General features: G+C 38.2%; 1 protein-coding gene across 1 annotated transcript in view; it reads left to right on the top strand.

Moving 5' to 3' along the window:
* INVS (inversin) overlaps window positions 1-24,017 on the top strand; it is an 83,745-nt gene that overhangs the window by 37,748 nt on the left and 21,980 nt on the right. The window contains exons 5-9 of the mRNA XM_036401571.1: window positions 1,052-1,219; window positions 10,393-10,573; window positions 14,139-14,248; window positions 18,773-18,944; window positions 22,953-23,108. Coding sequence (XP_036257464.1) covers window positions 1,052-1,219; window positions 10,393-10,573; window positions 14,139-14,248; window positions 18,773-18,944; window positions 22,953-23,108 — 787 coding nt within the window. The remainder of the gene's footprint in view (window positions 1-1,051; window positions 1,220-10,392; window positions 10,574-14,138; window positions 14,249-18,772; window positions 18,945-22,952; window positions 23,109-24,017) is intronic.

Genomic DNA, 24,017 nt, shown 5'->3' with positions numbered 1-24,017 from the left:
CAAAAGGAGATATTTCTCTGTTTCCAATCCAAGTGCCAGGTAATGTTTAGTAGGGGTGAGGGAGTAAGAGGTGGGGAAAAAAATTCATTCTTTATCTTCTAACTCTCTGTTACTTGGCAGTTGGGAGAGGTGTGTCTGGTAAATGAAATACTTGTTAATATGCCAATGTTTTGCTGGTTAAGAAACCCCCACACGTTGGTTTGCTTATGTAATTATGAATGTTGATAAGGCCTGTGCAAAAGCTGTTGGCAGTCAGGAATTGGCAGTAGGAGCATGGATTGCCTTTTGAAGTTTTATTGGACTGCCACTGGGCATTAGATTCACTAATATTCAACCTCAGAATTCTGAGTTATCACAGACAGTAAAGTCAAAACCTTAGTTCAAGATGGATCTGAGTCCAGTGTCAGCATAAAGTGTCACCTTCCCCTAGTGGAGAGTAGTCTCCATCAATTTGTGTCATCCCAACAGAGTTTGAAATTTTAGAGGGACCACACTAATGACTGCATTTGTTCTGTAGTGCAGCTCTGGGGCTAAGGCCTGGTTCAGGTCATCAGTCTAGCTTGGATGTCATTGCTTAATACCAAGCACAGATACTTTCTCTGAGTGTGAAAGTATTTGCTGCACCAAATAGCCATCTGGGCAGTGCTAAGTGGCTTGCACATTTTTCTCTTGCCATATTCCAACAAATCTTTATAAAAATCAGTCTCCTAGCAGAGATACTTACGTTCCAAACATAAGGGCTTCTCAGTTTGGATCCCATGTAAGGTGGTGCAGCTTAGACTTGACTCAGACCTCAGTAGGTGTGTGATGATCTGCCCTTACTGAAGTAAATGGGCCTTTATTCAGCTTTGTTTAAAGCCTATTTTCATAGATTTTCAGTTGTCAGCCACCCCAGGTACATGTGCTCAGTTATTTGTCAGGCCTCTTTCTTGAAGTGTAGCAAATGCTTGCTTATTTACCTGTTGTTTAAGGCTGGTTTTAGCCAACTTTAATTTTCATGTTTAAACAATTTTTCAACATGTTGAAAAAGCTTGTGAAAATTGTATTGCAGCAAACTGCATTGCATTGGAGTGCCTACTACAATAACCCAGAGCACGTGAAACTTCTCATCAAACATGATTCAAATATTGGAATTCCTGATATTGAAGGAAAAATCCCACTTCACTGGGCAGCTAACAACAAGGACCCTAGTGCAATCCACACAGTGAAATGTATTCTGGTAAGAAAATCTGCAATGTATGTATATAACACTTTCTTTCCTTACTACTTTCCTCTGATATAAATATTTTTTTATTCTCATAAGATTTCTCATTTTGGTCCACTGACTCTTTGAGAATGAAATAATTTGCTTTTCCTAACATCCGGAACTTTGTAAGAAATAATTCTAAATATTTTTGCTGTCTCAAAAAGAGTTTTTTTGATTTCTATGGGTGAATATCTTTGCTTGAAGTCTTGTAAGGGGGGAGGAAAGACTTAAAAGTTTTCATGGATAAAATGGCCAGTCATATTGCTCATTTCAGCTGCATTTTGCACACTGATTTCTTTGTTATGTGTCTTTCCTTCATTATTTAAAAGTTTATATCTAGTTATCTGTCTACTGAAATTTTAGTTTAATTTGGTTTCTCAGGTTAGAATTCTGGTAAATATTTGATCAATTGTCAGTTAGCCCACAGTCAGTTTGCTGAAAGACTTTCTATGTGATTTTGTGTATCAATTCAGTATGGTTTCCTTGACAGCATATTTTCTCTTTCTGCAATGTTTGAGTTTATCTTCTGCAATGACAGTTATAATGGGTACAATGAAATCATATGATCAGCTTGATTTTTACCTTGATTTTTATTTTGTGGTAATTTCTGAGCTTCGCTAACATGGAAAGATACAGAAGTCTCAATTTAAATTTTCTGTCACATTGGAAGAATCTTCCTGAATCTTTGTCTTTCAAAGGTCTTTCAGAAGTAGACACATGATGATTGTACTTTAACTACAAGGACTTGTATGTCTGTCTGCCTGATTAGCTGGCAAGCTGAGAACTTAAATATGAAAATGAAAACTTTCTTTGCTTTTTTTTCAAATGACACTGACAATCTTACAGTTACTGATACTTCTTTTACTATAATAAATAGTTTTAGAGAAGATTCCAGCATCAAAGAGATTGCATTTCTGTAATACTGCTCTTTATTCAGTATATTTGTAATTTGTATCCAGCTGTAAAACAATTTGTTACAAACAAAGTTTTGTCACAAACTTTGAATTTGTATATCTGCTTTTCTGCCACACTGGAGAAGTAAACTTGCTGCAAAAAATATATGGATCTTTGTATTTAACTGCAGACTTTTTCAAACATTAGGTAGTCAAAAGACAAATACTTTTTAAAGTTGTGGTGTGTTTGGCTCAGACAAGAGCCTCACACACACCAAAAGCCACTCACTTACTTACCTACCCTCTTTCAAGGCAGAGAAAGTAGAAGGAGGGCAAGAAGTCTTGTGGATGAAGATAATGCCAGACCGGTACAGAAAGCAAGAGCTGCATGCAGAAAAGGAAATTTATTCACTCTTCTCATCAGCAGGCAGATGTCAGCCACTTCTGGCAAAATGAAAAAAAGCTTCAGCATGCTTAATCATGCTTGGGAAAACAAATGGTTAGCCATGAACATCCTTCCTGTCCCTGAGGTTTTTTGCTTAGCATGATATTATGTGGTATGATGTATTGTTTGGGTCAGTTTGTGTCAAATGTCCCAGCTGTGCCCTGTCTCTTGTCCACACTCAGCCCATTCACTGGGGTAAGCAGGGGAGCAGGATGTGAAAAAGAGGAATCCATGCTATTCCACAATAGCCAAAACATGGGAGTGTTATCAACAATTTTAATCACAAAGTCCAGTTGCTGCAAGGAAAATTAACTTCATCTCAGACAGACGTACTACAAAATAGCAAAAATACTTGTGTCTTTACTGAAAGTGTTCTCAAAGATTCTCTTTAGGTAATCCAGAATCATGATCATGTCCAGGATTTTTGGTGGACTTTTTTGGTTTGTTTGTGTTTGTAGGTTTTTGATTTGGTTTTTTTTTTTTTAATCTGACAATTAAAAGAATCAGAGAATAGTTTGATTTGGTAGGAAACTTTTTAAGGTCATCTAGTTTAACCACCCTGACATGGGCAGGGTCATCTTCAACTATATCAGGTTGCTCAGGGCCCTGTCCAGCCCTTTGAACTCTCCCAGGAGTGGGGAATCCACAGCTTCTCTGGGCAACCTGTTCCAGTACCTCACCACCCTCACAGTAGAATTTCTTCCTAATATCAAGTCTAAACCTACTCTCATTTCAAAATCATTCCCCCTTGTCCTGTCACTATGTGCCTTTGTAAATAGTCCTTCTCCAGGTTTCTTGTAGGACCCCTTTAAATGCTGGAAGGCTGCTGTAAGGTCTTCCTGGAGCTTTCTCTTCAGCATGTGAGAACTCTCCCATCCTTTCTGCATAGGAGAGGTGCTCCATCCTCTAATGATCTTGGTGGCTCCTCTGGAGTCACTCCAACAGGGGGATATCTTCCCTGTGCTGGGGACCCCAGAGCAGGATGAAGTACTCCAAGCGGAGTCTCAGGAGAGCAGAACAGAGGAGCAGAATCCTCACCCTCAACCTGCTGATCACACTGCTTTTGGTGCAGCCCAGGGCATGTTTGGCCTTCTGGGCCACAGGCACACATTACAGGCTCATGTCCAGCCTCTCATCCTTTACCCAGCACCCCCAAGCCCTTCCTGGCAGGACTGTTCTTGGTCTCTTCATCCCCCAGCCTGTGTTAGTACGGGGGTTGCTCTGACCCTGGTGCAATTCCTTGCACTCGGCTTCATTGAACTTCATGAGTTTCCCATGGGCCAACTTCTACTTCTTGAGCTTGGCCAGGTCTCTCTGGATGGTATCCTATCCCTCAGGCTTGTCAGCTGCACCACCCAGCTTGGTGTCATCTGCAGACTTGCCTGAGGGTGCACTCAATCCCTTCACTTGTGTCCTTAATGAATACATTAAATCTCACTGGTCACAGCACAGCCTCCTGAGGGACATCATCGTTTTCCATTGGGACATTGAGACAGTGACTACTGCTCTGGATGCAAGTGTCCAACCAATTCCTTATCCATCAAACAGCCCACCCATCAAATCTCTCCAATTTGTGGACAAGGATATTGTGGGAGACTGCATCAAAGGCTTTGCAGCAGTCCAGAAAAATAACATCCGTAGCCATTCCACTGATGTAGTCACTCCATCATAGAAGGTCACTGGGTTGGTCAGGCAGGGCTTGGTGACCACCAGGTCCAGTGACACATTCCCTCTGTTAGGGCTGTCTGTCACCTGTCTTGGGAAGTTATCCTGCATTCATGCCAGGCATCTCCTGGATTCCCTATAGCTCACTGCGCTGCTTCTCTGCAAATGACAAGGTGGTTGAAGTTCCCCAGCAGGACAAGAGCCTCCAGCACAATGCCTTCTGCAGCTGGAGCAGGAAGGCTTTATCAGGAGGCTCCCCTTGGTCAGGCAGCCTGTAGTAGACACTGACCACAGGGTTCCCTTTATTGCCTTGGTTTCTGATTCCTGCCTACAGGCTTTCTACCTGCTCATGGCTGTTCTCCAGGGACAGCACGTTGCCTCTATCCATCTATTGTAAAGAGCAACCCCTTTGACCCTTCTTCCTGTCCTGTAGCAGCCTGTAGCCACACACCAGTCATGGATTCATCCCACCAAGTTTCAGTAGTGGCAACTAGGTCATGGCTTTCTTCTGGAGGCTTCCAGCTCCTCCTGTTTGTTGCTCATGCTGGGTGCAGAGGTATAGAGGCACTTTGGCTGGGCTGAAAAGAGTGTATTCTTGATTTCATCTAGGCTTTTTTATGCATCAGCTTAATTGTTTATATTGCAATATAGTTACATATATATGTGCTTAATAACAGAGTAAGTTAGTAACAAGTTTAAATGAAAAAGTAATTTAGCTATGATGTAAAGTTGGCGATAGAGGACTATTGTTATTAGGTAATCAATCTGTTGACTGAATTTTTTGTTCAGTATAAATACCTTTTTGTGCCGGTGGTAGTGCCCTGAGTTTAATTCTGTAGTAAAATCTTCTCTCCAAATTGAAATGTTTTTCTTACTTGTCTTGAAGTGACAGAGCTTCACAGCACAGACACAGCAGCGCTCACAGTCTTCCCCTCCTTTCTTAGCTGCTTTTTCCCATATTACCCAGTTCCAGGGTAATATGGGAAAAGCATATTGTCTAAGCATCGTGTTTGATTCTCAGTCCTCTCTAGGCCTTCTAACTTTAGTTTTTCACATTCCATATTGTATTTCCAATGGATGTACCCATAGAGTGAAAGATTCTGTAATCTTGTGTTTTAAGGTATAATTGCATTTTTAAGTTTGCAAAAACACTGTCTTGTGGTGATAGCAGGATAAAAGGCAAGTGTCTGTGTCACTGTTGCTTCCCCATTTTTAATCACATCCATCCAAACCATTTCTCTTCGCTTTCTCTAAGCATCGTGCCATTGCCCAGACAGCAATGAGGTATCAGTGTCTGCTTCCAGACCACCTTTAGTGTCTGCTGGCCAAGTTATGAAAAACAACACTGCTGTTGTTTCTCTCTTGTTATCTTTAACACTGTGGAAGAATTCCCCAGAAAATTATTTTTTCTCCACTTTGAATTCTCCAGTGCTGCTTTACAAAAACTTGACAAGAGTTTAGCTGCTGGTTTTATCGAGACCACAGTCTATGGTACTGAAAAATACTGTCTTGTTTTTCTGTACTCTGCCCTCTGGGTGTGGCCAAATATTGTCTTCTGTTTATAAATTCTTAAAATTAAGGATCATCTTTCTGTTTGGTATTTGTGTAGTACATAGTCCATTGGTATTGTCAAAATAAACAATAATGAAAAGAGCTGTGCTGAATGCTGAGAAAGTAGGTTGGGTGTGCAGGGGTGACAGCTGGGCACAAATTGGTTTTATCTGATACTGAAATCCATGAAATACTGCCAAAACTGAACTCAACATATGTAGAAAGTAAACATGTGAAGTAGAGAGAAACTCTAATCTGGAGATCCTCTCATGGTTCACTTCCTTTTCCACCTTTCCAGATTATGCTTGGTTACGTGAAAAACGTTGGGAAGATATAAGGAGAAAAGAACAGCATAAGGTTCCATTATTATGATGGAAGCAACTGCTTAGTACTCTGTCTATTTTGTATCTCTTCTCTTTATTTATTCTTCATGGTAAGAGGCATGACATTTGTTTGTACCACACTTTCCATTATTGCTTACAATTCCATTGTTCTAATTGCCACAGAAAAATGCTTAGCTTCTGTTTCTTCTCTGTATTGTGCTTATAATATTAATACAGTATGACAGTTTAATTATAGCTAACCAAACCCACTTGAAATCTAAAGAAATTATACTTGTGAATGTAGGCAGAAACAGACTTAGAAAATTGTAATTTAGGTGGCCAAAAATTCAAAACACATGAATACTTTTAGATTAGAATACAAATAGTGGCTTTGTCACTGGAGAATCTGTACCATTTTGCAAAAATAACACTTTTGAGTATGGGGATATTTCTTGGCAACATCAATGACTTTAAGCCAGGAGTTTAGGATTCATTTACTTAGGATGTTGTTGTGCCTCTGTAAGGCTTGAAAATTAGCTGTCAGGATTACATCAGCAAATTAGGAGTGATTTGTTTTCTTGTTTGTCCTTTTGTTCAAACACATTTTCTTCTGGTGGACTTAGAATTTCAGTAATAACTTCTGTGCCTATCATAATTCATGTTTAGCCACTCTTAAAAGTGATTCTCATAAAATGAATTTTTGCAGTAGGCTCTATGCTCCCCCTGCTGAGCTTTATGAATAGACAAAAAGTAAGAATATTATCAGTTAGCTTTCTCTTCAGAATTATTTAAGTTAGGGAGCAACATACAAGCTTTCACTGTAGTGGTTCAGGTAAATGCTTTTGAATGCTTGTCAAAAGAACTGTTATGCAGGCTTTGATTATTGTGTTTTGTGCATGTAATAATGTTAACTTTGATTGCATTTTTAGTTGAGAGTCATATTTATCAATTTTTATGTTTTTAATAGTTTATGGTTATTGTACTGATGACTACATATATTAGTGAGCTCCAGTGTGTTTTATGTTAATTTTTGACTCTAACAAAGTATGGTTGACGGTACTGATATCTAATCTAAAACTGATGAAGTTTTTTGTCTGAGATGGGCAGCTTAATTAGCATTTAATTAGCATTGGCAGATGTTATTACTCAGATACTGTACATCATCTTTGAAAAGGCATGGAGAACAGGAGGGGGTGCCTGACGACTGGAGGAAAGCCACTGTCAGTCCAGTGTCTTGAGAAAGGGCCAGGAGGACAATACAGGAAACCACAGATATCACCTCAGTCCCTGGAAAGGTGATGGAACATCATCCTCCTGGATGTCATCTCTAAGCATGTGAAGGAAAATAAGGTTGTTAATAGTCAACATGGATTCACCAAGTGGAAATAGTGCTTGGCCAGTAAGAGAGCTTTCTGTGATGGCAGGACTAGCAGGGTAGATGAGGGAGGATCAGTGGGTGTTGTCTAACTTGACTTCAGCAAGGCTTGTGACACTGCTTCCCATGACATTGTCATAGGTGAGCTCAAGGAGGGTGGGTTCCCTGAGTGGGCAGCAGGTGGGTTGAGGACTGGCTGAATGTCAGAGCTCAGAGGGTTGTGATCAGTGGCACAGAGCCTGGTTACAGATCTGTATCTAGAAGTGTTTTCCAGAGGTCAGTAGTGGGCCCCTCTTTTTCCATTTATTTGTTAATAATCTGGATGAAGGGAAAGACTGTACCCTCAGCAGGTTTGCTGATGATAAAAAATTGGGAGGAGTGGCTGATACACCACCGTGGTGTGCTGCCAGTCAGTGGGACCTGGGTTGGGCAGAGAGTTGAGCAGAGAGGAGTCTCATCTAAGCTCAACGGGGGCAAATAGAGAGTCCTGCACAGGGGGAGAAACCACTCTGTGCACCAGTAGAAGGACCTGGGGCTCCTGAGGCACAACAGGCTGTCCATGAGGCAGCAGTGTGACCTGCAGGCCAAGAAGGCCATTGGTACCCTGGAGTGCATTAGGAAGAGCATTCCCAGCAGGTTGAGGAAGGTGATCTATCAACCTAGTGAGGATCAGCCTAGGGATCAACCCTAGTTAGGCAGCATTTGAAAATCTGTGTCCAGTTCTAGGCTCCCCAGTTCAAGAAAGGCCAGGAGTTAGTGAGGAGGATCCAGCTAAGTGCTATGAAGATGAGGAAGGGTCTGGAACATCTCTTTTATGAGGAAAGGCTGGGAGAGCTGGGACCAGTCAGCCTGGAGAAGACTGAGAGGGGATCTAATCAATGAGAAATACTTCAAGTGTGGATGTCAAGAGGATGGAGCCAGACACTTTTCAGTGGTGCTCAGCAACAGGATAAGGGGCAATGGGTACAAACTGAAACATGGAATTCCCATTTGGATATAAAGGAAGCATCTTTACTGAGATAAAAAGTGAGCATTGGAACAAGCTGCCTAGAGAGGTTGTGGAGTCTTCTTCTCAGGAGATATTTGAAACCCACCTGGACTCAATTCTGTGCAAACTGCTGTGGTTGAACCTGCTGTTGTAGGGGGTTGGATAGGATGATCTCCAGAGATCCTTTCCAACACCAGCCATTCTGTGATTTACATACAGTGTGCAAAGTATGTAGCTCCTTAGATCTAGAAAACTTACATTAACCAAATATTAGGAGGTTTAACTTGGCACCGTAAGAAAGCAAACAATAAGAAACAAAGAATCAGGGCATTGCAGAGTTGAAGTTACTACTGCTGTATTAACTTAGCCAGATTGCACTTAGAAAGTATAGTGAAACATGACTCTAAATGTTTGGAGGGTTTTGAGGGTTTATTTATCCATTACATAGAAAATATAGATTGTACAACTTTGGTCAATTAGTATTTGCATAGAAACCATAATTCTGGAATTTTCTTTCTTCTTCTTGATTTATTGTTCTCGGTGTTAGAAATTTGTTTTCTCTGTTATAGTTACTACACATCAAGTAATGCAAATGCAAGTGATTCTGCAGCCAATTTGTGTACCTAGTGGAGCCAAAAGAAAATATTGCAGTTAGTTTCATGAGAAAGGGGTCAGGAACTTGCTTTAACAGTTAACAAGCTGCACTTACCACAATTCCTTGCTCCTCTTTCATAAATGTATTGTGATATATAGTGTGACTCTATATTTTCAGGAGGATTGCTTTTCTCACTTATTATGAGTTAAAATCCCCTCTAGTGTTGGAAGTTAAAAATCTCAGGACTACATTCCCTTTTAGTTCTGCACAGATGTCCCATAACTTCACTGATTTGTTCTGAATTCTTGGAGATAGAAAAGCAGACTCACTCCCTCTGATTTACTTAAACTCTTGTTTTGACAATCTGCTTCTACTCTAGATGATAAGTGTCCAGCATCCTGGGTTTCTACTGTATCATTGTTTACCACTTTTTAGTAATACCTCTTTTTTTCAGAAAAGTGATGTTTAAAGTTTGTGTTTCATGGGCCTTTATGATATTTGCCATTTGAAGATCTCTCAGATGCTAAGATGATGTTCATTTGTATCTGTTCTGGTCTTCTGCCTGAAAAAGAGTCAGGAAGAGAAATCTGTATAGAAAAACATTTGAGCGAGGAAATTATCACAATACAAAACTATATAGCTACGGACCTTATGTGAAAGTAATTTAGCATATTTTTAAAGAAAAAGTGATGAAAAGTCAAGTTATATTTATTAATGCCTGTGTTACATGATCAAGTGGCTAATCATGAAACTTTAAAAGACTTTCTAAATTCAAAATTAAGTAGAAATAGATGCATTATTAGAAGTACTCTCTCACTTCTATCCTGTCAGCTGGATATGTCTACATATTTTCCTTTGAAAATACTTTAGGATATAAAACACTACAAGAATATTGTAGCAAAGCCATAAAATTAACTTGTGCAAAAAGGGAAGTGTTGTTGGAGAAAATCTGAAGATATATGTATATGTAATTTTCAACTTGTAAATCATGTAAGAATTTCTAGTTATTTTCATAAGAGCCAGAGTTAATCTTTTAAAGATCGGTTTAAGGAACCACATGCACAGCAGACTGGTAAAACTATGAGGTATGTACCAGAAATCTGGTCTTGTACAATAATTAAGTATAAAAAAGCATTCCATAAGAAATACTTGAAAGTAGCCTATACTGTAACAAAAGCATTTGGTTGTGGAGCTACATTCTGCTGGACAAGCACAGTGTATCTCTCTGAGAAAACACCTGTAAGGATTGTATAGGTTTTCTTTTCAATTTAAATATTCTTAAAATTTTTGTCGTTTCTTTTATTTTTAAAGGAAGCTGCACCTACAGAATCTCTGCTGAACTGGCAAGACTATGAAGGACGAACTCCTCTTCATTTTGCTGTTGCAGATGGGAATGTGGCAGTCGTGGATGTCCTGACCTCCTATGAAGGCTGCAATGTGACATCTTATGACAACTTGTTTCGAACTCCCCTCCACTGGGCAGCCTTACTTGGTAAACTGGACAGTGCTGAAGTCATTTAGTCATTAATTAACTGTACTGTTTAATCTTTGTCTCTGATTTTTATTTAATTCCAGCCTGGCAGTATGATAATTAATCTCTTAGAGCAATAAGAGTTTCTGCTCAACCAGGATTAGAAGTTTGTGTGTAGATTGCTTATTTTAGCTTCAGATTCTCCAAAGCATTGTACAATGCATCGCTTCAACAGGTTATATATGCTGATGATTTAAGAACAATTAGGGTATATTGAGATTGTTCTTGCATATTCAGCTTTGATCATAGGTTAAAAAAACCAGATGCTCTGGAGCAGTGGTGTCTGATGTGGGGTATGCACAACCCAGCGTGAAAGCAACACAATCTATGGGAGTGCATGAAGAAAATGCCAGAGTTCATTTTTTATCTGAAAAGATAACTTGACTAATATTTCACATAGAGATTTAAGCTAGTACCCTTGTTTGGTCCATATGTAAGATGGTCACATGGGGTTTGCAGGGTGCCTGGGGGAGCTGAGCTGCTCCACAATGCAGAGTGGTTGATGGTGGCATCATGAGTCACATGCTCACTTTCAGCCTACTGTGATGTTCTGCAGTTCGTGTCTGCCTGGTTAAGTGGATTTACGATTATTTTATCTAGTTTTTATTAAACTACCCTTCACAAACTAAATAAGGGGCTTAAGAAGATTCCCACAAAGAAAATGCAGATAGTCTGATAATGCCAGCACAAGTAAACAACAAAAAATGGCAGAGTTGACACTTCTAGTATAAGCTCCTCATCAGACACGCCATGATAATCTAATCAGATCTGACAAGGAGTTTTATTTATATCGAGTTCTTCTCTGTTTAGATTTTTACCCTGCAACTCAGACACTCTGTAAATTGTAACCTTGCATATGTAAATTTTGATTTGTATTTACAAAAACTAGATCCTTGCAAAACAAGTTAAAACGGGATTAAATGTAAATAGTCTAAATGCAAAGAAACACAACCGGTAAAATGATAGACACAAAAATAATATGATTTAGAAAATTTACCTCCTATTTCCATTCAGGAGGAAAAAATAACCACTGGATAAAAGAATCTTCCAACAGTCTCTCTCCCCTTTTAACTGGCTTCATCCCAATGATCCTTTGGGACACTGCAGACAAAGAATGCCAATATAAGAATCAGAATCAGATGTTCACTGGAGCGAGTTACTGCAACTCCAGTGGCAGTATACATGTAATTTGATTATGTTTATTAAAACAAAAAAGAGGGAAGGGTGTTCTCGAATTTGTATATATGTAGGGATATTGAATTTTAACAGAGAAATTGTGAAGCATTTTAAGTGTCATAGGATCCATAGGATCAGCTTTCCAAAGAAATAGTCATTATCACTTGGTTCTGTCCAAGAAGCAAAATTTATTGTATTTTGAAATTGATTGTATTTGAGAGAAGTTTTGTCTGCTGGAAAAATGGATTGTCTAATCAATGTAGAATAAAGGAGGAAGATGTGCCAAGACCTCCAGACTATTTTGTGAACCTGATGAGGTCTCTAGTTGGCATATGCTCTTTGGGAATTTCTGGTTAGTAAATCATTATTAATTTTCAGGGTTATAGTTTTAAGTTGAAGGTAATGTTCTCTGTAGGTCTTAAAGAGAGTGAGATGTTACTATATAGGTTAACAATAGGAGATTTAAAGCAGTGCCGGGATGCTGCCACAACTTTTCTTAGATGTGATGGATTGCATGTGACTACAACTTAAGGACATTGCTGCTCCTCTTACCTTTTCTTTTTGCATAGATGAAAGTCTTACCACTTACATCTCTGCTAAAAGAAAGTACAACAGTAATGACAGTTCTTAACCTCAAGAAATGAGTTTTAACCTTTACATTAATGGCCAAGTGAGATGCACCTTTGCACCTATTTCTTTACTGTTGCACCCAATACAATTTTTTTTAACTCCCTCAAGCCTTAGTCTCATAGATAATTTAGCTAGACCATGTCCTCATTATGGAGTTAGGTTCCCTTTTTCTGGTTGTCTGTCCTGAAAGTTCAGGAATCTTTTTTTTTCAGACTCGGTACTCCTAAGGTTTTTCTGCTAGGATTTCACTCCAAAGCAACTTCTTCCAGTGAACCTCAATTTACTTCTTAGACTCTTCAGATGGGACTAGCATGGCAACATTATATCTCTCTTTTTTGTTTTGTTTTTTTTGGTTGTTGTTGTTGGAAGGGACAGAATAATGTGATGTTCTCTATCCAGCATTCTCTCTTAATGGCTAACAAGAAAGAGGAACCTTCCTGTACACCCCAAGGCCCCTAGAAAGAAAAAAGGTTAAATAACTCTACATCCTTTTTGACCCAAGTTACCATTTTCTCCCATTTCTGATACTTCTGTACATATAAAGTCTCAAAGTGCCATTTCACAAAAGTGGGCTTGCCTAGTCCTCCATGTCTTAGGTTTTAAAGAGCTACAGAGCACAACTGTATCACAGCTTCATTCTGTAACTGTTGGTGTTTTCATTAAAAATAATCTACTGCTAGCAGGAAGGTTTAACTACCTTTTCATTTATTCTAAAGTCATTCATGACAACTGCGCAAAAGTAACAAGATGCAAAATTGATTGCTTTTCTGACATATGAGGTACTGGAGGTTTTCACCTGTAAAATCAGAGTGGTTTTATAGTATTGCTTGAAATACCAAATCATTAAGATACTCTGAGCTGCATATGCTGACAGGAACAAGTATATGAACGGACTGGTTCACTTTAGTGGCAATATACTGTATTTGTCTTCGTTTTCTTGTCTGTGAAGTGAATATAAAGTTTACTCATCCTCCAAAAGTGTTGTGATTTTAATCTCAAAATATTTTGATCTGTTTTTATGAAGGAGTTGTGTGTGAGCTTGTTTATAGCAGCTGGTAGTAGATTAGCCTCTGATTCTGCTATACATTCTCAGATGTAAGTTTTGGTTAAATAAAAACTAAGTGAAGAATTTACACTTGATTTCTGTAAAGCAATGTGATGTGTGATGAAATTGTCAACATTGATTTAGCTTGTCTTTTAATGCAGATGGACAAATGCTCATCATCATCAGCCTATGCTCACTTTACTGTTTCTGACTGACCTGTCACTCAAGTGCAGCATCTCAATTGAGTTATTATTATAGGTTTTTTCTGAAAATATTCAACCACTTCATTATGAAGTTAATATCTTAGCTATCAGACCAGTTACTGCTGGTTTCTTTATTTAGGGAAAAGCTCCAGTGATTTCTTTTAAAAGAAATTTTGTATTTGTAAGTCATTCTGATTTATAGATGCCCCCCAAAAATGACAATACAGGGTAGGGCACTGGACCACTATTGGGAATAAAGTACATGCCAGACTTAATAGTTCAAATATCAAGTCTTATGTTTCTCTCTTACATTTAAACTATAATGGCTACAACACAAATATGTGACTATTTGTGAAATAGTTTAGGTTTTTCATTTGTCAGTGATGGGGTTTTTTTACTTTTTTCTTAACTAAGCTTTTTAGTGACTTTAAGATTTGATACCAATTTGTTTTTATTACATTATTTTTCTCAGGTCATGCACAGATTGTCCATCTCTTACTAGAAAGAAATAAGTTTGGAACTATCCCATCTGATAGTCAAGGTGCAACACCCCTACATTATGCAGCGCAGAGCAACTTTGCTGTAAGTAGAACATACCCTAAATGTGAAGTAAAGATATTTTGCTGAAATCTTTATAGTTTAGCAGAGTGTTTGAGTTGTTTTTGAAATCATATAAACACAGTGTTGTTGGCATGAGTTAATTCAGAGTTCTCCTATGTAATCTGATACAAATGTGGTTAATTTCAAACTATTGGAAGATAGATGTACAAAAACTAACTTTCTGTACCAAAAAAAGGCCCTTTGAGCTGTATGTTTGCATCACAAAACACAATAGTCATTCAGTTACTTCAACAGAAAGCAGAATGGCACCTACTATTTCACAGTGCTTTCAGGTTTTAGGGCTCATTATAATGAAGTCTAAGCAGTTATGAGGTATCTAGAGTAAGATGACCTGTAGGAGTATTTGTACAGCTGCTGCAGGACCAGTCAAACCAGTCTTTGCATTCAAGAAGGTAATTAATTTATAAATATTTGGCATTATGAATGAACTGTTGTCTCGTGAAGCACAGCTAAAGAGTTGAGTGCCTTTTGTCATAATTCTTCAGGAACACTATATTTTTAAAATTTTTAGAAATATTTTTTAAACTCAGACAACAAAGAACATTGGTTTCTCAGACCGTTTAATTCTTATACTTTGGTATAATAGGTAATGTTTTTTTCCAGAGCAAGTTCAGATACAGTAGAGCCAAGTATAAAACTCAGCACTTCACTGATTGCCAGTCACAGATGTTGCAGAAGTAGTTCTCAAGCACTGGAAATTAAGAAAGCTTTTCTTAAGCTCCTTTATCTCTCATAGTTTTCATACCCTCCCTTTCTAGAAAGAGTTATTTAGTGTCTAATTAATGTAATAATTATGTAGTCCACATTGCAACATTTTCTTAGCAGGGATAATAATTTGGGTCTTTCTTGCATACCTACATGTTAACAAGGAAAAAAAGAAGGAGAATTTAAATGCCCCTGAGAACAATTCAAGTTAACAAATCTAGAAATAGTATTGAAAGAGGGAACAGACCAATCAATATTTTTGCTCCCAAGTGAGTTTTGGGATGTTGGTGGCATTTTCTGGAGATGGTCTTACTAAGACCATCCAGATGTCTTTTAAATTCAGACTTTTATTGAAACATATTTCTCTGTGCAATCTTCACTTTAGAGAATTTTTTGTTGATGCTGATTTTTGTCGATTTAGGGCTGTGTACAATTTGGGCTTAACACATTTAAAATATTTGTGTTGTAAAAGCCTTTCTTTCATGTTTGAGTTAAACTCATAGAAAAAAAATATTTACCATCTGGTGATTATCTCCACAATCTTTTATCTTGTTTTTTTTTTTTTTTTTTCTTTTCTAGATTGATGTATTGCTAAAAAGATTTTACATACTGGTTTTCTTTGCCTGGGCTTGATTCAGTTAAATGAAATATCTTCATTATGTTGCTGCCTTTTGATCCCATCAGCCAGCCAAACTGTGATATCATCTGTGTTTTAAGGGGAAGTGAAGTACATGGTGGAATCAGGCATTCTTTTGTAATCTTGTGTACTTATAATGAATGTACTGTTTCCCATTTTACATGAAAAATCACACAGGAGAGTTTCATTCAGATCTGCAGGCCTCTTATAGCTGGTGATGTACTCAACAGCCCCTTCCTAAATTATGTCTGGAGTCTGGTTTCACCAGTCCAGTTGTTTCTGAGCACCACTATTTGCCTTTTTGTCTCCTTTACATGCATATCATTGAGTAATTCTCACCACTGCACTCCATATACATGGTGAAACAACTGAGTGGAGATACATTCATGTTTGTTCTGGCAGTAGCATCTCTGTACTCATGGTTTGAGACCCACATTGTTGTTCTATTCAGTCTGCCCAATTTTGGTTAGGTTTTTCTCAGGTAAAATGTGATGTTTCTTAGTCCCTAACAAGAAGAAAGTTTGTTCTTTTGTGTTTACAGTAAATGTTTGCATGGCTTTTAGTTTTATTTGCTTTGATATTTTGTTCTTTGCTCTGTTTCTCTATGGGTTACTTACTGTAATATGACATTTTTAGGTTTTTTTAAAGACTGAAAAGGATTAGCCAGCACTTGATTTATGTGAAGCATTTGTTCCCTAAGACTAACTTATCCCTACTTACTATAGACAGGAAAAGTTCTGAAAGAAAAGACATTACCCAGTATAACCACCCAAATTTAGATGTCTTGGGTATCCCAAGGAGGCCCCAAGAAACACTGCTATTTAAAATTTTGAACTTCATGTGTGAAGGAAGATCAGAAAATCTTTATTTCCCCATCACAGAATATTCTGAGCGGGAAGGGACCCAAAAGGATCATCAAGTCCAGCCCTTAAGTGAATGGCCCAGGTGTTATTAAGACCATGCTCTAACCACCTGAGCTAAGATGCTCCCTTCATATGGATTTTAGTGTGCAGGACTAAATTTTTTTTCCTGAATTTTCCCAGAGGTGTTCAAAACAATGTACTTTCCTTTCATGTATTTATATAGATTAACCTAGTAAATGAAATGTGGATACCCCGTCTTATTTTTAAATATTCAAAAATAATATGTAGTATTTTTCAGTTTCCTGATAGCACAGCATTAAATGTTTCATGTTTAGCTCTCTCCTTTACTGTTATTTTTCAGATTTATTGTTTTTTATGTTGTTTCCTCCACTTTTTTTAGTAATGTTAAAATACCTGTGATCTTTCATAACAAAATACATGTAGAATTAAATTGATTGATACTTCTATTTCCTGATTTGTTAGTTATCCTGGTGTAATTAAATTTTGTTTTGTTTTCAAGTTGTGGTAACTTCATTTTGGAAAATAATGCTTATAGTACTGTGGGATTTTCTTCTACTTTTTCCAATTAAAAAGCTAGAGGAAAGAAAGAGTCATTGAAAGAAGCGTTGCTTTGCCAAAACATAGCAGAAAAATAAAATAGTTGTATTTTTTAGAATGTTTGCCTCAGTACTGAAGAAGCGCAGCCTTTGCAGTGCTTTTCACTCAGCAGGATTTCCAGCAGGGCAGAGCCCTGGGAGGGTGCTGAGTTTCTGGCCTAATGAGAGGCTGTTTGTGTCTGAGGTGTGCTGGTGGTCAGTGTGAGAACACAGACATAGAAACTCATGCTGGGTTTGTGTGGAAAGCTTTGTGCTTCCATCTCTCCTTGCTTCTGGCTGGACCTTTTCACAATAAACTGGTAGTTCAGACCTAAATTCACAAAGCTGTGAGGATCCTCGATCAGTAGCATAAGATAAATGAGACATTTCCTATTTCTTTAGAGGGATGAAATAGTAAGTAGTAGTGAAGAAACAAATCCAAATTGATCAATGGTACTTAAGCATTCAAACACCTTCATGATTAAGATAATTTAGTTCATTCTAGCCAGGAAATTCTTGTCATGCCAAGAGTAGGGGGGTAGCTATTGTGAGATAGTATTGATAATAGAATATAAATATAAAGTAAAATAATGAAACCTGGGTTTTTTCAGGTTTTTATTGGCTAGCCTACCAGTGACTCATATCAGACGTTTCCCAGCTGTTACATACATGGCCTTTTAAGGCATTAGATAGAAAAGGGAAAATCTTCCTTTTTAGTTGTTTTCTAATAGTTGTGATTTTCTCTCCCTTCCTTTCCTGGGTGACTCATTAAGAATCTAGCAGCAGGTTAAACAGTGCACTTGTTTGCTGACAGCTTAACACAAACACAGCATTTAAAGAAATAATTATTTTTTTTCCTTGATTTGAAATTTTAGTTTAACAGTTACAGTGGAAAGACTGGACTCAGGTGTAAAGATTTCCTTAATATTTTCTGAAATATAGTATTTCAGTAATTAGTAACCTGATGATGTTATTAAACATGAGGAAATATGTCTATGTTGACCCCTCCTTTTTTTTTAACAGTCAAAATATTAGAGAAAGGCAAAGTAAAATATTTGCATGTGCAATTGTATTTATAATTGGAGAGAAAAAAATATATTGGGAAAATATTTTGAAAGAACATTATTGTCAGGTTTAGGTTGGACATCAGGAGTCCCATCACAGACAGGCTGATGGAATGTTGGAATGGGCTGCCCAGGGAGATGGTGGAGTCACTGTCCCTGTAGGTATTTAAGGAAAGATTGGATGTGGCACTCAGTGCCATGGTCTAGTTGACACGGTGGTGTTGGGTCCCTTGGTGATCTCAGAGGTCTTTTCCAGCTTAAAGGATTCTGTAATTTTTTCATCACAGTATTACAGTCATGTTTGGATAAACCCATGGTACTTTTTCCCATCGCTTTCTTCACAGAGACTGCAGTGTCTTCTGCTTCCTTGTGATGAACTCGTTGTATTTGACGCTGAAAAGAAAAAAGTGTTAAATGACAGTGTTAAATTCATAGTTAAGGATGCACTATGATCATTGGTGAGGGAAAAGGCATAGCAGAAGATGCAGTGTTCCTGTTAAGCAGTTACTCTTTATAAACATAAAAGGAAAAATGAATTTATTTGCTTCATAAACAGCTACATGAGACAATGGTTGTTGCAGATTCCTTTTAATGTTAATTTCAACAATATATCTTTTCAGGAAACAGTTGAAGTATTTTTGAAACATCCTTCTGTAAAAGATGACTCAGATCTTGAGGGAAGAACATCCTTCATGTGGGCAGCTGGCAAAGGCAGTGATGATGTCATTAGGACTATGCTGACCTTAAAATTGGATATTGATATCAATATGACAGACAAATACGCCGGCACAGGTAAGATGCTTTACAGTAAAGAGCCACTGCATGTTTCCAATCTGTGTGATTTCCACCAAGTGGAAATATTGATAGAATCTGTATTAATGTTTTTCTGAATGTGTACTTCAATCCTGAAAACATTTCTGCATTTTTGTAATTATATGTGTCAGTCAAGTCTTTGCCTTATTGTGGGAAAGAAACAAATCTTTTCTGCACAGATTGGAACAGTTCATTTGAAATGTAGAAAGAAGAAATGTACTGCAATGCTATTTAGTTAGCTCTGTAATCCTGTGAAAGGAAGAGCTGTTCTGTAATTTGAAGAATAACATGAAACATAGTTGCATAAAAAGCTCTTCCTGAAAATGCCTGTTCAAAAATGTGTTTGACAGTACATAAATACTTTGAAACAATATGGACCAAACTAACCACTGAAGTAGCTAAATTATCATGAAAATCATTCCATAGTTATTTTTAAAGATAGTGAAATAAAGATTAGATCTATTGCACTTCTGTTGTCCCAACAAGAGATCAAACTTGATACCCCCCAAATGTATCATCTTGTTATCTGCCTGAAACAAAAGTAGGCAACACAGTGCTTCAGAATTCAAGTGTGCAAGTAATGAAATACAGAATTTCCTGTAGTAACTATGAATTTATCTCCTTTAAGGAAAAAAAAAATTTTGGTGGAAATATTGTACCTATGCAGTGCTTTCAACAAAAACAGAGTAACAGTTTTGACAGGTGAGAGAGACAGGTGTTGAAGTGTTTATGTATTCAGCAGCGTTGGAAATTTAGGTAGAGTTGTATAGTATGCTGATGGCATCTGAATGAAAAATCAGGAGAATGTGGGTATATTTGGTATAAATTTTGGGGGGTTGATAGCAGGGCTTCAGGGTAAACTGTGTGTAGAGAGACTGGGAACTACGCAATGCCAGATACAGTCACAGAGGTAGAAGTGCAAAATATAAATGTCAGGGTTGTGTGGTTCAGGATTTGAAACTTAGTATGCATCAATCTTAACAAAAAGCAATTTGCAGGTAACATAAAATTCTGTTTAAACATCTAAATTCTTGTTTTTCTTACAATGTAACACACACTAAATACATCAGTCTTTCCAAGTTGTGATGGTTTGAAATTTTTGAGTATAGGAAATAGTGCAACAAATAAAATTGCAGTCTTCATGTTTGATGACAGTACAAACTAAATATTCTACAATTTTGGTCTTATTTCATCTTTTATCAGTCTCAACTATGCTTGCTACTTCATGACAGTTCCCTTTCAAATAACTCTCAGTATTTTTTTCAGACCTTAAGGTGCAGCAGTGTTGTTGTTACTGTGCAAACCTCCTTACAAAGGGCTTTTTTCTTTGCAGGCAGTAATCAGTAATCACATACTGTGTTTCTGAAATTACTCAGGTGTGGATTTCATGCTTGAATAATTCAGGTGGTTGGGTTTATTATCTTCCAGTCTTAAACCTTTCCTAGCGGTGATATGTAATCACCTTTTAATCTCGGTTTCCTTGTAGGGCTTTTAATCCAAGGAAATGAATGGATTTTCCATTTGCTTGGGAGTGCCACTGTGTAGAGCACAGGAACAGCCTGGAAGTGGGGAGCTGTGCTGCCGAGCAGCCCGAGCTGCTCCATTGTGCCAGCGAGCGCATAGCATGGGCTTTATTGGAGCCAGCTCTAAACATAAAAGGAAGCCCACCACTAAATCACTCTCTGATTTTTTTTTTTTTTTTTCTTCCCAAAGGGCTTTAATCATTCCCAAGTATTCGTGAGGGAGAAGCAGTGTTGCGTTAGGACAGGAAACTATGCACTGATAGAAAATAGCGCACATGCCTCCGTGCCTGGGATACAGTTGCTGAGCAGAGTTCAAGGCTGTGTTTTTCTTGACTTTTGTGTGCAGACTCGGTTCAGCTCGGTTGTAATGTTGCGTTAACGCAGCCTTTTGCATTTACTCAAAAAGAGCAAGCTCTCCATTGAGCTCTGCTAGAACATCCAGACTCTGGGCATTGTGTAGGAGAATGACACCAAGGGAAAGGAATTTCCCTCCTCTCAGAGATCAGCGCTGCAGGAGCATTACAGGGGCAGCTTTATAGCTCTGCCGTCACTGCGCACAATGGAGAGGGCTCTGTCTGTCGGCTGAACAAAGGGCCCATTGTCACCAGCTGGCTGAAGAATCTCTTCAGTCACCGTGACTCCATCACAGAAAATTTGGCTTACAAGAAAATATTGAGCACAAAGTGCGAAACAAGATGCCTGCGTCAGAATGAGTGATAGGGGGGAAGAACTGGCCAAGCTGACACAGCAGCTCTTTTTCTATTGTATTGTTACACACACCCCATGTGTCATCTGATGGAGTGGTTTACTGCCTTTGGTTTCATAAGGGATTCAGGACAAAAACCAGAGCCTAGAGTTTATTGTGAGGTCAGACCACGAAAAGCAGGCCCATCCAAATGTAGGACGCGGCAGGGATCTCATTCCTGTCCAATTCCTACTGATAGCCACCCACTCGCAGTGGCTGCTGCACAGGCACTCCCTGCTCACCAGCGCAAGGAGCTCTGCTGAGCTTTCAGGCTGCTGCACTCAAACTTAAATCAGCGTCCTCTCAAAGGCATGATTTCAATTTTCACTCCTCACAGTGTCTCAGGCTCTGACCCAGAGTGCTTAGTCCGTGTCACAATGTTGCTGTCACTTATTTTGTGACTCTGTTTTAAGGCAGTGCACACCAGGTGGATTCGGGTCAATGACAGCACGAACAACCTGAGCATTTCAGTAGGGCCTGTGTAACAGGTTGTGCTGGGTTACTGTCTCATAAGCTGGTACTGGTTGTAATCAGTAGCTGGCAAATACAAAAATGCTGGTTTTATATTCTGCCTATGGCTCAAGAAGCTGCTTCTTCTAATGCTGGTCTTTGTGGTGTGCATTTCTGTATAATGCCTCTGCTGGATCCTGACCCTGTCTTAACATTGAACAAATGTGGACATGTAGGTAGTGTTTACAGCCCCACATTTTGCTTGCATGAGCAGATTCAGTTCTCACTAAGCATGACTATTTCTGAAATTTCATGGGGAAATATGAATTCACTTTATTAGATGCACACTTATAAACCACACTGTTTTGTGGTTTTATTCCACATTATTTTGATTTAATTGTCTGTAATATATTCTACATTTAAGGCAACGTCAGAATGTAGATTGTCTGATTTGACTGCTAACTGTTGGAGATAACTCAAAGCATTTTGAAGTCAAGCTGTAAGTGAAGCCACCAATACATGTGCTCTCCATTGGTTTGAAATCTCATTGGTGTGCAGTTCTTTGCTTCAAAAAGAGCCTTGAAGTGGGCATCCACAGCTCTGGCTGACAGTGCCTGCAGGATGCTGTGTTAGGCAATAGCAAGTTAGGACAGTTACAGGACACCACGTCTTTACCTGAGTTCTGAAGTAGCAGCGTCTGGATTTTCTGTAATCTTTTTCTTTTTCTTGAAGAAAACAAGGAGACAGATACTGTGCAAGATATGATGGTCTTGCCACATAATTTAGTATACAATTTTCTCCAAGTAATTCTGAAACAAAAGAGGGGGGCAAGGAGGAGTAGGAACAGCTGGGTGGTTTTCTGAAGTTAGTTTTAATTGAGACAACTTTGCTTACTTGAAAGAAAAAAGTCATTTCCAGGAAAGCGTTGAAGAAATAATGAAAGCTTTCTTTCACTGATGATGAGCAATCTCAGAAATGCCACAAAGCAGAGGCAGAAGTAAATCATGTTATGTTCTCTTAATCAGAAGCTGCTATTCTTCCACAAATCCTCACTATAAGCCAATCTTGGTGGTGTTAAATGTAAAATTTCTATTTGTGCAAGTTAGAAACATGTTTCAGGGCTAATAGTTTTTCTGTTTTTTCTTGAGGCTGAAAAGTACTTTTTCCACCAAAATTGTTGTAATTAATTTTATTTTGACTGTTCTTATTGTGGACCTCTAAAGCTCGTGGTATTGTGGTTTCTTTTTCCCTACTCCTTTATTCCTCCAGCATTACACGCTGCTGCCCTTTCTGGCCACGTCAGCACAGTGAAGCTGCTGCTGGAGCACAAAGCACAGGTAGATGCCCTGGATGTGATGAAACACACCCCACTCTTCAGAGCCTGTGAGATGGGTCACAAGGAAGTGATTCAAACACTCATCAAAGGTCAGCTCTCAGGGCTTTCCAAACCTGTTCAGGAGTTCTGCTGCTGCTTCCTGTGGGGATGGGAAATAAACAGCTGAGCAAGAGGTGGGGTAGGAAATTGCTTCTCTAAAGCAGGTTTTGTTTGTAAGTTCCCCTTGTGAATCTGAAAGATTATGAGTGTTGTGCAAAATGGCTAAAGTGTTAAATACAAAACTTTCAGAATTGGGATTGTTCTTTTCAAAGCTCATTTCTGCTTAAGCCTTTGCAAGTACATTCTAGTCTCTCAAACTAACTCTTCCCCCAGGAAGTTCTTTCTTTCTTTTGGTCTTTTTCGTTTGGTTTTTTCCCCAGTAAACAAGACCAAATTAAGTTTTCTTCACTTTTGTGAAAAACTGGTTTTGAAGACTTTTTTACCGAGTCTTTATTTTTTTAATGTAGATAGATATCAAAAGTCCTACATTATTAATATTTTCATATGGTTGGTTTTTAAAAGCAGTATTTTTTTTTTTTTGTATACATAAATAGGATTTAATGTAGTACACAGTTTTAGATAACTAAAATAAAATAAATATCTCCTGAAGGGTAAGAAATACAGTGAAAGAACAGCGGCATCTTAGATGCAAAATTCTGTCATTTTGGCTTCCTGGAAACATCTTCTTCCTGCTTCATTGGATAGATGAAGTATCCAGGCTAAAGTTTGCAAGTTTTCTATCAACCAGCCTTTCTTACTGAAAAGTGTTCTTCCTTCCTTGATAGGCTGGACATGTTTTAACCTCCTGTTAAGCTCTTCCCCCCACTCCCTATGCCATTTAGCTTTTGTAGATGCAAGAGGTTTGTCTATCAGAATCTCAATTGTATTTAATTAAATATTTTATGATATAGAGAGTCATTGTTTTTGGTTGGTTCAAGTTCTTGTATTTGTGGAGTTTT

This window comes from Molothrus ater, chromosome 1 (genome assembly GCF_012460135.2).
Source record: "Molothrus ater isolate BHLD 08-10-18 breed brown headed cowbird chromosome 1, BPBGC_Mater_1.1, whole genome shotgun sequence".
NCBI classification, from domain to species: domain Eukaryota; kingdom Metazoa; phylum Chordata; class Aves; order Passeriformes; family Icteridae; genus Molothrus; species Molothrus ater.
Note: the sequence above shows the minus strand (reverse complement) of the source record. Positions and strands in the feature narration are given on the sequence as shown.